Source organism: Neurospora tetraspora, assembly GCF_033439725.1.
Source record: "Neurospora tetraspora strain CBS 560.94 chromosome Unknown B0H65scaffold_1, whole genome shotgun sequence".
NCBI lineage: Eukaryota > Fungi > Ascomycota > Sordariomycetes > Sordariales > Sordariaceae > Neurospora > Neurospora tetraspora.
This window is the reverse complement of record NW_026944383.1, coordinates 3,373,699-3,391,105: the sequence shown is the minus strand read 5'-3', so window position 1 is coordinate 3,391,105 and position 17,407 is coordinate 3,373,699. Positions and strand designations below refer to the sequence as shown.

Genomic DNA, 17,407 nt, shown 5'->3' with positions numbered 1-17,407 from the left:
CTCTCGGACTTGCCACGCTCTCACCAGCGAAACAGCTCCATCAACGATTCTGCTCCACGTTTTGGATGTGATGTGCTCATTGGTGATACCGGCACTCACTTTGTTGCGTGTCGTGCATAACTTGCTAGATATGGAGAAGGCAACGGCAGAATTGAGGAGCAGAGACGGGAGCGGGGGCTTTCTTTACACTGCTGTATTGTTATCGATATCGTGGTGCCAAAGGCGACTGATTCGATGTGGACGTTGATGTGGACGTTTGATATCCGCTTGGACTGGCAAACTTCTGGAAGTTCTGAAGTTTCCAGCTTGTCAATGACCAGCACGTGCCATTCAAATCGTTTTTTTGTTCGTTTTTCTCTTAAGCGGTATTATTTGTAATGTTCCAAATTTATACTACATGAGGTCATGCTTGACGTTTTGGAGCAACACTCACTTCACTCTCTTACAGCTGGCGTTGCTCAAAAGCCAGCACTGACCAGCTCACACCCACAGTTTTAAGTGTTCTTGCGCAGTCTTGTGAAACGAGAAGTAAATCAAGAAGACTGCCCGAGTCCCATGTCTTACAAAGGACATAATGAGAGAAGAGATTGCGCACAACCCGTGTCCATACTGTCGGTCTATTCACGGTTCAAAATGCTCCTGATAGCCTCGGCTTTCTTAGGTTAACCCGTTGCCTCGGCCCATCGTTCTCGGTTTGGGTCGCACCGACCAGCAATGAGATCATCTGGAAATTGGAGATGTCCGTCTCACTGATCAACACGTTGGCTGTGAATACCTAGTGTACAGCATAGACAGGAAAGGGCAAACAGAGTTGCGCCTCATTTTCAGTCTCATCTCGCGGCGTTATCATCGTTGTTTGGTGCACCATACAATGACATATGGGTGCCTGTGGGTGAATCTCAACGCCTGTGGTTTTTGTTGAGGGGCGACATGTTGGACAAAAGAACTTGGCATGACAGGGGCAGCTGTTCCTTCCACGAGGCCTTTTGGGTCTTGGGTACAATGACGGCTTCGTTGTGGTACCATTGTCGAGGATTGTTCGGACGTCCGAAGCCAAACACACAGCATTGTCTGCTTCGGCTGGTCATTACGGCCATCAAGATTTCCGGTTTCTACGTAGGAGGCTGTTTATAGGGATTTGTAATAGACAGAATACAGGCGTAACTATGCCCTGAGGTCCGACCCGCTACCGATCTCAAATCCCCACGATTTCCCTTTCACGCTTTCCCTCTTTTTGGCTCATCGTCAGAGCCCCGGGTTCGCTCTTCCAAATTTTAATCCACATTGCCCCATCCAGACCCTGCTGTAACTCCAGTGACTGGACCATGGAGTCATCTTGATTTGTGAGCGCCTGCGTACCACAGTACGCAATTGCATGCCACCGATCATCGCCCGTTCCCCGCATCCGCGCTCGCATCAACCCAACATTGGGGCCACAAGTACCACCTCGGAACCTCTTTTTATCTGCTGCCCGGGGGTTTTCCGTGTTCTCGTTGCCAGCTCCTTCCATCTTCCTTCTTGCACGCATTAACTCCATCGCTCGCTCAATCCACCTTCACGAGCACGACCTAACGGAAAATGGCCCTACGGCGAGCTGCCCGCGTCATCCTTGTTGGCGCGCCTGGTGTCGGAAAGGGAACACAGTCGGAACGCCTTCTTCAGCGGTTTCCTCAACTGTCCTCCATCAGCTCGGGAGATCTGCTTCGATATAATGTCAAGCAACGGACTCCTCTCGGTGAGTCTTGGGTTCCGCGATTATCTATCGTATGCCCTACGCCCTGATTCATGTCCTGAACAAAATGCTAATTATCACGCACAGGCATCAAAGTGGAGAGTGTCATGAAGTCCGGCGGTTTGGTATCAGATGACCTTATCCTCCGCCTCATTGGCAATGAGCTCACCCAGCGCGGATGGCTCAACTCGACTCACCCCGCCGGCAACGTTCTGACGCTTGCTTCCTCGGCCCTCAGCGCCGAGGGTGCACAGCCTTTCCAAGACGATGCTGAAGTTGCAGCGTTCCTCTCCTCGCCAGCGCAAGCCCGTGGTTTCATCCAGTCCCAGCTTTCCAATGATCCCACCCATTCTTTCCTCCTGGACGGTTTCCCGCGCACGGCAACGCAGGCTAAGCGCCTGGATGAGATTATCCCCATCAACCTGGTCGTGTCCCTCAAGACGCCTGTCGACGTTATCCTTGAGCGCATTTCCGGACGCTGGGTCCACGAGCCGTCAGGCAGGGTTTACAACACCACGTTCAACGCACCCAAGGTTCCCGGTGTCGATGACATTACCGGCGAGCCCTTGGTCCGCAGGGCGGATGATGACGAGAAGGTTTACCTTGCGAGGTACAAGAAGTTCCAGGAAACAGCCGAGCCTCTTCTGGATCATTATGCGCGCCAGGGAGTCCTTTGGGAGGTTGAGGGTATGAGCAGCGACGAGATCACACCAAAGCTCATCACGGAATTCGAGCGCCGCTTCGTCGAGTAGGACGGGCTGTGGCTATGACGTTTGGGACCCCGGCACGTAGTATGGGGCAACGATCCTCGGCTGGCACGAATGACAAGAGGGCTACTTGGGGCTGGTTAGATGGCGTTTTGGCGTCTGGTTTGGGTGACTTCATCGAGAGTCTTTTGGCTTTGAAGCAGGCGTTTTTTGGAGAACGGATGGAACGTTGGTTTTGTATACCATATCAGCGAAGAAGCGACAGGCAGGCGGTTAAGTGTTGCGAACATCTGGATGGTCCTTTTGATAAAATATAAACAACGAAATTAATTGCTACTCAAGGAACCGTCTTATAGACTGAATCTTTGTCGCTGTCGAATTTGATCTTTAGCGGCATGTGCTTGAACTTCATCCACAACAGCATCGAATTATCTACCCACCTGCCTCTCAACTTGGCAATTCACAAATATTATGAGATTTGTTTTTTTTTTTTTTTTTTTTTTTTTTCGCGTTCTGCAGTTGTATAGGAAGATAGGTGGGCTTCCGACATCGGTCACCAACACGCAGCTTACACAGTTGCTCTTCTGAGTTGTACGATTTTGCTCACCCGTCACACGCTTTCAAAACAGGAAGGCAACTGAACCGGCATTCAGAGTGTCAAAATGTACCGTTGTTTTGTCGACTGGAATAAAACAGTCATGGAATCTATGTCTTCAGGTCGCTCTGACTTGTAGCTATCTTCTGCCTCTGCTTCCACCTGTCTAATCCATAGGTGCTCAGCTTAAGACCTTGAAGTCGTCCGCTACAATTCACCCGGAACACCTTCGAGAAGCACTTTATCCGTGCTTGATCTGATAATGTAAATACCAAAATCCACATACTAGCGGAATGGAAAGAGACATGTGTCGGGGGTCTGAGACACACTCTGGGGTCCGGTTTGGAAAAAGTCGAAAGGGGCCTCGAACTGGGCAGACAGGGCATCGTGTGGCGGGGGAGCACGGGGAGCACGGGGAGCAAGTGGGCAGAATCGCCCCGGCAGGCAATTCCCGCCCTTGCCCCTCAGCGCAGTGGAGGTGCTCCGCCCCTCGGCGAACTAAACCCGCCCGTTGCCGGTCAGGCCGCTGTTGCCCGTTTCAAGAACATCCAGTGCTCCGATTCCGCTGCCAGCTGCCGGGACAGCCGCCCATCCATTGAGGCAGGTGTACGTACCTCCTGGCTCACCTCAGCTTCAACTGGAACAAACTAGCCATTGATTCGACGACAGCCACACCTGGCATCGTCTTATTGGAACTTCAGTTACAATCAATCGATTGTCTTGGTTGTGTCAACCTGACCGGGCAAGCTGACCTTGGCATGCACACAGCCTGAATTGAGGTGTGAATTCCCATGACTGTTGGTTGTTCAGGCTTGCCCTCTACTCTTGCCCTCCCACTCAAGTGTTGGTGCGATCGCAGGCATTCAGTCTCATAACTCCCCCCTCGTCGTTGGAGTTTGATCCGATACCTGCTACCAACCTTTACTTGAAGTCATTCCCGAGGGCCCCAAGTCTTCGCTATCCTCTTGCCTTGTTCCCGTGAGTTTACTTTCCAAGTCCTGACCAATCTCACCTTCAACCGTTACCACCCTCCCAGTTTCTCGTTGCATTGAGTAAATCCGAGACACATATCATCCACATCTGTCTCGTGGATCTTCGTGGATCTTGAGCTCTACCTAGTTCATGATGAGGGAATACCAGCATCTTGGCGGACTGGGCAACTACAACTGACTGTTGTAGGCGCTCGATTCGCTTGTTTGCTTTTTACATCTGCCGAACGGGAAAGTTGTATAAACTGGCCTGCTCTCCCGACAGGTTTCGGGAGCTAGATCCTCGCATTCTGTTGACCCCGGGACCGACGATATCTACTTACGACCACCTGGTATCCGCCGATTTGGAAAGAATTGAGCCTCACCCTACCGTTGTTGCTGCTGCTGCTGCTGGGCCGACAACATGTTAGTCAAATGGGCCAAAGTGGCTTTCCTAGCCACGGCTGCCTCCGCTGCCGACCAGTCCTTCTCATTCCTATCTCCTCATATGGGAAAAGACAAGCCGGTTATCGCCAAAGGTCGAGACTACGTCTTCAACGTGACGTTATTCGATGAGATGATAAACGCTCTCGATGTCATGCAAGAAGCCTACTTCCAGCCATGGGTTGGCACATGGCCCTCCGCTATCGACTGGACCGCCGCCGTCCTAGGGACACACATTGCCGGGACCCTTGAAACCCTACACCGAAGCCTCGAGATAGCGGCGTCGAGGGGGATCGAAATCTCCGAGGGGTGGTCGGTAACAGAGAACACAATCTCTCTCTACTTCTCCCAGCTGATCGGCTTTTACTTCGGCCAGAATATCTTTGCACTCCGCCAGGAAGCCTACGATGACATGCTTTGGGTTGTATTGGGCTGGCTCGATACCGTCAAGTTCGTCGATGGGTATAGCAGCACCCCTAGCCGGCCGCCGTTTGGCTTTGGTGACGGCAATGGTGTTGAGTTCCCAACGGAAACGTTACGGAATCGTACCTGGCATGGGACTCTTTGGACTCCCGCATTTGCTCACCGAGCGAGGATATTCTGGGAACTTGCAGAAGCCGGCTGGGACACGACACTCTGTGGTGGAGGCATGAACTGGAATCCGCGGTTACTGCCGTACAAAAATGCCATCACCAATGAGCTATACATCGCCGCGTCGGTGATGATGTACCTCCACTTCCCCGGGGACGACAACAACTCACCTTTCATCTCCGAGCACGGCAACACGCAGCCCATGAATGGTCCTCCCAGCCCCTCAAGAGACAAAAAATGGTACCCACACGACCCCAAGTACCTCGCCGCCGCGCTCGACGCCTACACCTGGCTAATCTCCTCCAACATGACCAACTCCCTCGGCCTCTTCACCGACGGCTTCCACATCTCCGGCTACTCCTCCGGCAGCAACAACACCAAGTGCGACGAGCGCGACGAGATGCTGTACACCTACAACCAAGGCGTCATCCTCACGGGGCAGCGGAACCTTTTTAGTGTTGACCCCGATCCATCCTACCTGAAGGCAGGCCACACGCTCATCCAAAACGTCATCCGAGCAACCGGCTGGGACCTGGTGCGGGACTCTCCGGTTGATGACCTTGACAGCCTAAAGCCGGGTGAGCTCCCACCCTGGCGCGGCCTGGGCCGGGCCGGCATCCTCGAAGAGGCCTGCGATGCTACGGGCGAGTGCTCGCAGGATGCGCAGACGTTTAAGGGGATTTGGATGCACCATTTCACTGCGTTTTGTTCACGTATTACCCAGCAGGCGCCGTTGAATCACTCAACCTTGACAAGCACAACACCACCTCCCCGTCCGGAGTTCTGGAACAGCATAGCAAAAGAGCACCACGCCGCTTGCCAACGGTATTCCGGCTGGCTGAAGCACAACGCCCATGCGGCAGCGCGCACAAGGGACAGTGAAGGCAAATTTGGCATGTGGTGGACAGCCGGTTTGCTGAACGTCAAGACGTCCGAACTCCGTTTTGGGCCGGATTCGTTGGCTCCTACGGAGGGAGTGACTGATTATCGGAATCAAGGGGTCCCGCAGACTTCTGAGTGGGTTGCAGAAGAAGAGTTGTTGCCTGGAGGCGGAGGAAGAGGGCCAACGGTGGTTTATAATGACCAGAATAACAAGATGCAGCATCCGATGACTGGAAGCCGCCGGTCGAACAAGGGCTCAAGGAGGAGAGGTGATGATAAGATGGCTGAGGAGAGCACCCGGAAAGTGGTGGACGATGATCCTAATACTCGCGGTAGAGGCAGGACGGTGGAAACCCAGAGTGGAGGGTTGGCGGTGTTGAGAGCGCTTTGGGAGCTTTCTGTGCAGGAGGACTGAGTAAAGACGTAGGGTTGTTGTAAAAAGTATTGCACATAGGAACTGAAATAACTTTGTTTTCGTGGACCATTAACACATCACTCACAAACTGAAGTTAGACGTGAACAAGAACGCTTTTGGACTGTCCTAGCAAGATCTGCCTGTACATTTCAAACTTGATATAAAACACAACCAATATCAGTCCTGGCTTTTTGTAGACAGAGGCCACCTGCTTGTTCACCTTGTCATATGCGGAACTAGCTCACCCATGTGCGTGTTGTTGAGACCACCGACACCGTCTTCCTAACCGTTACTCCCTATTGAAACCCTGACCCCTAGCAAAAAGCATGCTGGGCGTCCAGATGGCCAACGATTGATAATGCCCAGTCCATACCCAAGAAAAAGCGATCCACCAACCCATTAACCATTCGTCAGTCATTCCATATTCCATGCCTCCTAGCACCCCTATAATCAGTCATCAGCCCAAGCATTATCATGATCCCTCCTGTCATGATTGTTGTTGTCGCTCGATTCACCGAGCAAAGGCGCCGAACCTCCTGCCCGCGACGGCGACCCATCATCGTCGTCGTCCAAGGCCCTCGCCAAGTCATCCGGATCGTGCATCTTGGCGTCCGGATCCAGCGACTCCGTCACTCCATGGTCCTCCAACGACTGCTCATGGTCGAACACGCCGTCATCAGCGCTAACCGAGATACCGCGAGCGCCCCACTTGGATCTCGGTGCCGAACCACGGCCGTTTCCGTTGCTAATGCCAATGCCGTTGACCCCGCGTCCTCCTCCCAGAGCAGGGGCGCTCTCCTCGTCGTCATCCGCGCTGTGCCCCCCAGCCATACGCTTGTTACCGAAGATGTGGCTGAGAAGCCATCCGCGCCGGAGGTCATCGGAGTCGACGACGCCACCGTTCCGCAGCTTGACACGCTGGCGTGTCCAGTAGACCCAGGCAAAGTCGGCGTATAGGGCTGTCTGGATGAGGCCAAAGACGATGGAAATACCGTCAGGCTTGCGGTCGTTGATGTCGAGTGCACGGGCGATCCAATTGAGAATGTAGAGGGCACGGTAGGAGCCGAGAAACACGATGTATAACGAAGTGATGACGGTCGGAACGGTGGTCTGACGGAGGAGGAGGAGTTGAGGGAGTACGCAGACGGATTCGAGGATTTGGGAGAATACCCAGAGCCACTGAGGATGGGAAAAAGGTTAGTAAGTAACCAGTAGGAGGGAAGGGAGGGGGAGACGTGGCGGTATAATGTACTTACCTCTCGAAAACCCCAATCCTCCTTGTGCTTACCGATCATCATCACGAAAGGTGATAGGAGCAAGCTACCCCCCAGGATGATGGCGCCGAACTTCCATGCCTTCTCTCGCTCGCGGGTCCGTGGGAAGAAGAACTGCATGGCCGCAATGGTGTAGAATGACGAGGAGAGGTAGAAGATCTTGAAGAGGAAATTCCACCACCCCAAAAATCCCCCCCACCATTGTTCGCCGAAGAGATCCGTGTAGCGCGTAATAAAGACAAGCGCATAGAATACTTGTGTGATGAGAGACACGCCTAGAGAAGGCCAGTGTTAGTCGGAGGGACGTAGTTGCGTCGGCGAAAAAAGAGGTGTAGAACCTTCAGCGCTCCTATTGCGATGGATGGAGTATAGGAGGATGCATTTTGCAATAAGGTGAGATATATCAGCCGCCCACCTGAAAATCTACAACAAGTACACTGTCAGCTGCCGGTTGTCTATACAGCTTCGAGGTGATCGCCGGATATGGGGCGCTTCGCGCCGCTGTGGTGATGCTGGTGCCGGTCCTGGCTCTGTTCCAATACTTACGCTGATTCCGTGTATATCTAGAAATCCCATCTTGTGCGACGGGCACTCTACTCGCGCCGGAGTGGTTTTGTGTCAAGCTTCCAGCAGATAGATGTTCTCTGGGGGATTGAAGGGAGAAGAAGGTCGGACGTGAGGATGTTCGAGTCGGTCCGGACGTAGCCGGCGGAGTGACGTATCACGTATCGCACTTATACTGGAGGTGGACTCGGGGGAGTAAGCCGTAGAGGTGCTCGGACCTGGGGGTGTTGCGGGGTTTGCTCCGTTTGCTCGTACTGTCGACAACAACAACAACAACAACAACAACAACAACAACAACGATTGCGGGAAGTTGTTTTTGTCGAGAGCGGCCAGAGAAGAATTCATGAAGGAGTAGGAAATTGAAGCTCGGGGGGCTGAAACTCGAACCAGGCATCCGGGTAGCTGTAGTATGCACAGCTGAGCTAAAAGGCACAGCAGAGGTACGTAACGGTAGCTCTTGACTTGTTGACGTTCGTTTGGTTTCGGTTTCGGGGACGTTGAGGGGAAGGTACCTCTAGACATCCCTGCACCGCTGGTCAAAGGAGCTAGACGGAAGCACGAACTTGGATCAGCCAGGGCATCTCACATTCATTGTTTCTCCTCCCTTCCTTCACTTCAGGTTCCGTTGACGGGCTCGAGGCGGCTTCCTGTCTTCTACCCACGAGCCTGTCCGTCCAGTTCCAATGCTTGTCCAAGGCACCCGACAAACGGAATCGGATATGCAGTTTATAAATGAGATAGTCTCATTTACTCAGCCACCTACGCATGGCCCTTGCGTTTCTCTTTGTACCTGCGGGTCCAAATGGTTGTGACATCCCCACCACACTCACCCACCCACCAATCATAATGTCACACCATTTGGACCCACAGGGTACAAAGAGACTGCGCCACGTGTGGCGGCGGAGCGGATAGGGGCTGACATCGGAGCACGACTGTTATAAGAGACTAATGAGAGCACCTACCCGTTGGGGAAAGTGGAGCAGTTCCTATCTATTCCCCAATTCTGCTAGGCAGAGTTGGTTACAAAACTACCGGACATCATAAAACCCCAACGGATAGTAAAAATGTAGGCCAAATAGGGCAAAACCCTACCTTCCAACTTTGCAGTACTATAAATCTACTAATCCTTAACTAAAAAAATTGATCTGACCTTCTTTCTCTTCCTCTTCTTTTCCTCAATCCAATAAACCTACTTGCACGTGTCTTACTACAAAACCCAGCCCACTACAAGTCACAGAACCAAATATTCTATTTTGGGGTTATAGCGTTTCTTACTAATTTTATAACGCTATAACCTTATTAAATCGGGCCTGATCGCCAAAATTATACCTTTATTTAATATATTTTTACTTGGCCAATCTACTATGCCTTACTGCAATGCCCTACTTTAATAATTCCGATCTTAGGAAAGATTTAAGTAAGGATAATTTAGGCAGTTCTTAATTAAATTTTAATATCCTCTAGCCTATATCGAGCCTCCTTTGCCCTAATTCTTCTTTTAATGCTATTACTAACGCTACTATTAACGCTATTACTAATACCGATGCTTATGCCGACGAGCCTTTAGTTAAATAGGTTATTCGGTAGCTTAACCGCTAATAATATCGCTATTAAGAATAATAATGCAAAAAGAATCAATAAATTTAATAAATAATATAAGTCCCAACTTCTGATTAAAGAGTTATACGAAACTAAATTGTTCTATAGAGCCAAACTATATAGAGCTAAACTATATAGAGCTAAATTATATAGAGCCAAATTAGTAATAATATTAACGATAATAACGACGATAATGGAAATTTATTATTTAAAATTCTAATTATTCGAAATGCCGCTTCTAAATTCAGCGTATCTAAAACCTAAGTTAGCTACTATAATTAATAAGTATAATATAAGAATTAGTAGGAAATCTCCTGTTCTAGAAGTTAGCCAAAATTTCTATAAGAGATAGAAAGTAAACTATTCTTGGTTTGAATTAATTAAGTTTAAGCTAGTAGAGGTGGATAGGCTTTCTATAGAGTAGTAGATCGAGTACGTCTGGTAATTTTTTAAATTATTGAAAAAGATTTTGAAGAGGTATTATATTAATTCTTTTGCCTTCTAGAACGCCGATAAAATGGGTTGTTAGATAATTATATTTAATAGTAATTATAAGATTTTATTTATTGAAGTACTAAAAAAGAGGAGAGTAAATAAATTCTATATTCCTTTATTATAAAATATATATTAATTATTTTATTTTATAGCTTAAAATTATAGACTTTACTAATTGCGAATTAATAATTTTAATAGGCGTTAGAAATGTTGTTAGCGAATTAATTCTAATTTATACTATTTTTAAAACTAATTTAATAATTAATTAGGGATTTTTTAAAGATTTTTATTTAGAGATGAAGTTTAACGTCTTTAAAATAGCGTTTAATAACGCTAATATTATATTAGATTGGGTGAAGTATTTTAATAAGCAATTTTGGAAGTATTATATTAAAGTTAAACGCTATAGGTTAAATTTTAATAATTAGTTTGGTTTTAATTTTAATAGAGAATAAATTATAAATTTTAATAAAGATACTTTCCGTACAAAATTAGGCAATAAAGAATATCGCCTTCTTTTACTTAATATACTTTCCGGTTACTATAGTATTAAACTCTTTTAATATTACTTCTAATTCGATATTATTATTATTTTTCTCCCCCTTTATTCTTTTTATTTCCTATAACCTATAAATGTAGGCGTTTTTCAGTATAATAAATATATATATTAAAAAATATTACGGGATTACATTCGAGTAAGAAACCTTCAATTCGATTCTAATGATTTTATATAAGCTTTTAACGTAAGTTTATTTACCTCTTTCTTTTTTTTATTTATATACTAAGTCTATTTACTTTGTTAATATATATTTAACATTGTGTTTATTAGAGCTTATATTTTAAATAACTTCCAAAATACTAGGCTATCGCTTATTAATCCGGAAATAATTATTAGTAAACTTTAGTAAAATATAGTAAAGCAATTTATCTTTTAATAGTTTAAAATAAATTCTAATTTAGAACGATAGATTGAAGTATACGAGACTATTGAATTATTAAAGAGGATTATCCCCTAGATTAATAAAGTTCTTCAAAAATTTAATTAGTTAGTTAATAACCTAGCAAAAAAGTTTATTAATGTAAAAGTTCGTTTTAACGAAGGCGCTACGTATAAAAGTTATTTTAATAAAGTTGTAAAGGATAAGAATAGCTGTCTCAATAATATAATTAAAAAGACTTCTATTCGAAGAAAGGTTAAACTACAAGGCTAGATTATTAATAACGTAATTATATTAAATATTTAGCGCGCAAATAATAAATACGCTACAAAATAAATAAAAAAGGATCGTTCGAAGTAAACTTTAATTTAATTTAAGGAAGTACGAAAATAATTAAAAGAATTCGAAGTAGAGTATAATATTTGGAAGAAGAAGAAGGAGAATAAGGTAATAGGAGCCTATAAGAGATTGGTATAGTAATCTTTCGAAGCCTTTTGTAGGATTAAGAGTTATAATTTAGATTTTATACTTTTAAATATTAAATAAAAATTCTTCGGACGTTCTAAAGAACCTTCGTTCTTTATAGATATTAAGAAGCGTATAAATGTTGTAAAATCTATATTAAAGCCACTTAGTAATTTTATTGGCTATTATACTTTAGACAATAATAGTAGTAAAGGTAATAAAGAAGGTTATAAGAAGGAAGGTAGTAAAGAGGAAGGTAGTAATAAAGAAAGTAGTAAGAGTGATGAGGAAGGTAGTGAGAATAATAAAGAGGTGGGAATTTCTTTTATTTCTAAGAATGCATTGGCTGACGAAGAATTATTAGACTCTAATGGTCTTGAAGAGGCTATTCTAGACTATAGTTTGCTTAGTCTAACGTATAATACGTGGAAGAATAAGAAGAAAAAGAGGAAAGATAGGGAAAGTAAAGAAGAGGGTAAAGAAGAGGGTGAAAGTAAAAGAGAGGATAGAAAAGAGGGTAGAGGAGAGGGTAAAAGAGAGGGCGAAGGAAAGGGTAAAAGAGAGGATGAAAGTGAATTTTTTACTTCCGAACAATATAGAAGAAATTAAGGACTATATTCAATATTTTAGAGGATATGGCAATTGAGGAATAGTAAGGACCAATTAATTAGAATAAGGAATAAAAATGAAGATAAAAAATAGTTAGGACTAAAGTAAATAATATAATAAATAATAAATTAAAAAAAAGGTTTAATAAGAAGGTTTGAGTTTTATATTCTGGTTTCTAAAGGGGCGTTATTAGCTAATTACCTAATAATAAGAAGAATAGTAATACGAATAATAGGAACAATGAAAAAAACAAGGTAAATAATATAATAATAAGAATTAAATTTGGTTAAAAAGTAATAGTAAAATAGTTTGACTTTATTTTATTAGTAAATTAAAGGCGCTAACCTAATAGCGTACTAGTAGGCTTTCTTCCCTATGCCTTTAAGTAGTAATTCGTAAGCCGCTAGCCTAATAGTATGGGGGAATTACCCTTCTACGCCCCTCGAGGTTCGAAATTCCTTAAAGTAGAACGTAGGGATTAAATTGCGCTTTCCGTTAAGAAACTACTATTATTTAGGAAAAAATCGTACGAGGAAAAACCTAGTAGCGGTATATATAGAAATAAGGGTTAAAAGTTCATTTTGGAGATATAAGTGTCAATTAAAGTAATAAAATAAATTAGATTATTTAGAGGCTTATTTAGTAAAATCCTTAATTTTCCTAATTCTTACCCTACCCGTCGATAGAGTTGGGTCCGGGATAGCTAATTCTTAATTAAATTAGGTATTATATTCCGAGTTTTATTCGTCAACTAAACTGGAATTAAAACTTTTAAAATAATTATTTATTTTATCTAATAACGGTTTTTTTTTCGTCCCCGCGCTCCCTTCGTCGGTCTAGTATAGTTATTAATTACGTTCCAAATTAATAGGCCAACCGCTAACGTTTATAGGGTACTTCCTAGTATTAAATAGTTCTTTTTAAATTATTAATTAAATAAAGTTTAACTAGAGCTAAGAGAGAGTATATATATAACGTTAGCTCCTCGGTAGATTGTAGGGTAACTACGCGCTATATCACTATATAAATTGAGATTAAGGTTTCCTTCATAAGTTACTATATATTTTCCCTGTCGGACTAATATAATTATTTGCTACGCTCCAAATCAATAGGCCAGAGGCTTATTTTATTTACTAAGTTTAATAATTCCCACGCTCCAAATCAATAGGCTAGAAACTTATATTATTCACTAAGTCCAATATTTCCCGCAATATAATCCAACCATAGTTATTCCTACTCTTAATTAATAAAAATATCCTTAGCAAATACTTTCGCAATAATTAATTTTCAATAAATCCTAGAATTTCACTTCTACTTATTAGATATTTATACCCCCGAATATCCCTATATTATAATTAAGAATAGGGTAGAATAATCCGTTCCTAAATAATCCGTCCCCAAAATCCGTCCCGAAAATTTCCTACTCAAATTAGCTAATAAATTAAATTGAAGTATTATTGTATTAATTAAACCTACTATTACTAAATTAGTAAATTATCTAATAAGGACGCTCCTATTGCCCGAAAGCGGAAGAGGAAATCGTAGTATTATTATATTACTATTTATCTCCGATTTAAATCAATTTTCTTATTAAGCCTAATATTTTCCTCTTACGCTTAATACTTATAAAGGTACTAATTAGAGGGTCTTAATAATCTATATATTACTACACCTAAAATTTAAAACCGAAAATAATATCCTCCTTAAAAATATTAAAGTAAAGCCCTAGTAGCCTCCCAATAGAAAAACATTTAAGGGAGGAAATTAAATTTATTGGTATATAAGCTTATTAATATAAATTAAAACCTCTATATAGGAACTGTACGAAAACTATCTAATATAAATTGATTTTATTATTATTTAAATCTATTCCTAACCCTATGAGAGAGTGCCTAAAAATACCTAAATAGCTCTCCCATAAAAATTCTAATTTATTTAAATAATTAAACCTATTAGCAACCCTTTAGGCGGTCCCTTTTAACTAAATTTATAATACGTACCCTTTTAAACGACCTTTTTAAGCAACCCTTTAGGTAATCCTTTTCGGCCGGACTTATAGTACGTACCCTTCTAAGCGACCCTTTTGAACGGTCCCTTAAGCAGCCCTCTTAAATAAATTTATAGGACGTACCCTTTTAAAGGACCCTTCCAAACAACCCTATATATAATTAAATACCCTTACTTACTTCGACCGATTGCTCTTACTTTGGCCGGCTATTTCTACCTTAACCAGTCGTTCTTACCGCTTCCTCTTATATACCCTACGACCGCTAGTATAGAGAAGGTACAACCTGACGATTTAAGTTGCGACTTCCCAATTTCCGCGAAATTTCCTAGTATAGTAAATTTTAAAAATCGATTCACAGCTAATAAACTCAACCTACGCGTAGCACTTTCTATAAGGTAAATAAATTACTTTTCCCAGTTAGGACAGTAGGTAATTAGAATATAAATTAGCCAGCTAAGTAAATATAGGGTAGGCAAACTACCCTTTCGGCTAAGGTGGTTAAGATATAAGTTGGCCGGTTAGGTTTAAATAAATATAGGGTAAATAAATTACCCTTCCGGCCAAAGCGGTTAGAATATAAATTGGCCGGTTAAGTTTAAATAAATATAAGGTAGGTAAGCCACCCTTCCGGCCAAAGCGGTTGGAATATAAATTAACCGGTTAAGTTTAAATAAATATAAAGTAAATAAATTCCTTTTTTAATCAAAGCGGTAAATAGTTGGCATATAAATTGGCCGGCTAAATTTAAATAAATATACAATTAATAACCTTCCTCTTTTCAGTTAGAGTATTTAATATATATCTTAGCGAATTAAATTCAAATATATATATAAGAAATAAATAAAGATTCCTTTTCTAATAAAAGTAAGATATATAAGAAACGGTTAGCTCGTTAATATAGGAAATTAGAGGTTTCTAAAACTTTGTAGAATACTCTAATTAATTCGTAGAGGTCTGGTGAATGCTAGGCTTGGGACAAAGGTTTTTAGAACCTTTATTGCTAGTCTAATATTTAAATTAGGCTGGGCCCTAAATTCCCAAATTTCGTTTTTTTATTATTATTTAGAATATAATAAATATACTAGCTTTATCCTATGGCGCCCCATATTTAGTATTCTTCGTAGATCCCCGCAATACCCGTTTTAAATTATAAAAACTAATTAACTTATAAGCTAAGTAAATAATATTAAATATAAAGAACTTATATATTAAAAAAAATACGAAAAGCATTAATAAATAATAAAACCCTTATATAAGTAAGTAAGGCGGTTAATTTAAGATCGTTACCCGTTGGGGAGAATATAACGGTTAATACTAGCCGTTATAAATTCTTTTATAAATTCTCTTATAAATTCCTTTTATGGGTAGTTTTTAAAAGTAGCTTTTATTTACGAGTAGTTTAAATATACGTTCCAGGCTTAGCTTTAGCTCCCTCCTAGAATTCAAAAAATAAAACTTAATTATTCCTGTCTAACCTTCCTTTTTAAAATTTCTTCCTTCTTTAACTTCTTATTTTTAATCCAAATTAATTAAATAATATAATTATTGCCTTATATTCGTATTATTTAACTACGCCATAATAGAGAGTAAAATAGTTTTTATTTATTTACGCTTTTAAATAATAACCTTTAAATTATTAACCTAATAGTATAGAGAGGGTTAATTAAGATTTTAAACCCTAAATTAACCTAATTTTCCTCCCTACACTTTTAAATAGTAACCCTTAAACTACTAGCCTAATAGCGTAGGGAAAAAAACTTCCTACGCGGTTCGGAATTCCTTAAACGGAATAAAACGTAGAGGTTAAAATATATCTTCCATTTAAAAAACCACCATTTAATCCTAATAAAAATCTTTAACGAACTAAAACCTAAAATAAATTTAGAAGGACAATATATACACAAGTTAAATTCATTTTAAAAAATACAAATATTAATTAAAGTAATAAAGTAAATTTAAATTTAATTAAGGGTTAAATTTATTTTAGAAGATATAAGTATTAATTAAAGTAATAAGGTAGGTTTATATAATTAGTTAGGGGTTTAATTCTATATTATATTCGGATCCTAAACTACTCTAATCTCTACCCCGCCTATTAACCGGGCCGGGTCTAGAACTATCAAAGTTCCAAAGTTAAATTAACTATCCTAATCCTCACCCAACCTATTAATTAGGCCGGGTCCGAAATAGCTAAAATATTTTAATTAAATTAATTATTCAAATCATAACTTAACCCGTCAGCCGGACCGGGTCCGAAATAACTAAAATTATTAATAATTTAATTATTCGCTCAATAAGCCAATTTAAATTACTAATACTTATAAGGTACTCCCTAATATTAGAATTATTTTTCTTAAATACCTACCAAACGAATTTAAAATAAGGTTAAGGGGGGGCGTAATATATATAACGTTACTACCCCAGTAGACCGTAGGGAACTACTCGCTATATTACTATAAAAATTAAAATTAAAACTCCCTTTATAAATTACCTTCCTACGTTAGATGATTAATAGGCTAAATGGTTTAACTATTATTTCTAAATTCGATTTATTCTTCATACCTTTCCTAAAACGGGACTTAAACGTTCTAGGAAATTTAAATCTTCGCTCTTCATTAATAAAAATATCCTTAATAAATACTTTCGAAATAATTAATCTTCAATAAATCCAAAAATTTCACCTCTTATTTTTAAATATAAATACTCCTAAATATCCTTATTATATAATTTAATTACGAACAGTACTAGAATTATAACAGCTATTAATACTAGACTTATCTTACTAGCGGCCCGAATATATAACCTAAGAGTAAGTAATCTAATTCCGCTTTCTCTACCTTCCTTAATACTTACGAAGTTTATTAATAAATTTAATTAATAATATTAATACTATAAATATAGCCTATCCATTGGCCTTTAATTAAGGATTTTCCTAAATACCGTCTATAGAATAATACTTTTCCAAAATATATTTACAAGTTAATATTAAAATAGGAACCTATCGAAAAATTTAATTAATATTACTAACTTTAAAGATAAAGCCTATTATAAAATTTTCCTAAATACTATTCGAAGAATAGTACTAGGGTAATTTATAGTAGAATTATAAATCCTTAGCTTA

At 41.2% G+C, this 17,407-nt stretch overlaps 3 protein-coding genes across 3 annotated transcripts; 2 read left to right on the top strand and 1 right to left on the bottom strand.

Moving 5' to 3' along the window:
• Nucleotides 1–1,323: 1,323 nt before the first annotated feature.
• B0H65DRAFT_30252 (P-loop containing nucleoside triphosphate hydrolase protein) lies at nucleotides 1,324–2,659 on the top strand. Its single transcript, XM_062823159.1, has 2 exons — nucleotides 1,324–1,735; nucleotides 1,820–2,659. Exons 1-2 carry the CDS (start codon nucleotides 1,579–1,581, stop codon nucleotides 2,482–2,484), a joined length of 822 nt encoding a protein of 273 aa, XP_062686325.1. The 5' UTR covers nucleotides 1,324–1,578; the 3' UTR covers nucleotides 2,485–2,659.
• Nucleotides 2,660–3,339: 680 nt separating this feature from the next.
• B0H65DRAFT_554490 (Six-hairpin glycosidase) lies at nucleotides 3,340–6,434 on the top strand (the record flags this gene model as incomplete). The annotated part of the gene is made up of 4 exons (XM_062830004.1): nucleotides 3,340–3,369; nucleotides 3,503–3,585; nucleotides 3,639–3,757; nucleotides 4,461–6,434. 4 exons carry the CDS (start codon nucleotides 3,340–3,342, stop codon nucleotides 6,332–6,334), a joined length of 2,106 nt encoding a protein of 701 aa, XP_062686324.1. The 3' UTR covers nucleotides 6,335–6,434.
• A 350-nt stretch (nucleotides 6,435–6,784) lies between these two features.
• Nucleotides 6,785–9,094, bottom strand: B0H65DRAFT_544229 (ER lumen protein retaining receptor-domain-containing protein; the record flags this gene model as incomplete). The annotated part of the gene is made up of 3 exons (XM_062829276.1): nucleotides 6,785–7,513; nucleotides 7,591–7,883; nucleotides 9,064–9,094. 3 exons carry the CDS (start codon nucleotides 9,092–9,094, stop codon nucleotides 6,785–6,787), a joined length of 1,053 nt encoding a protein of 350 aa, XP_062686323.1.
• Between the last annotated feature and the right edge of the window lie 8,313 nt (nucleotides 9,095–17,407).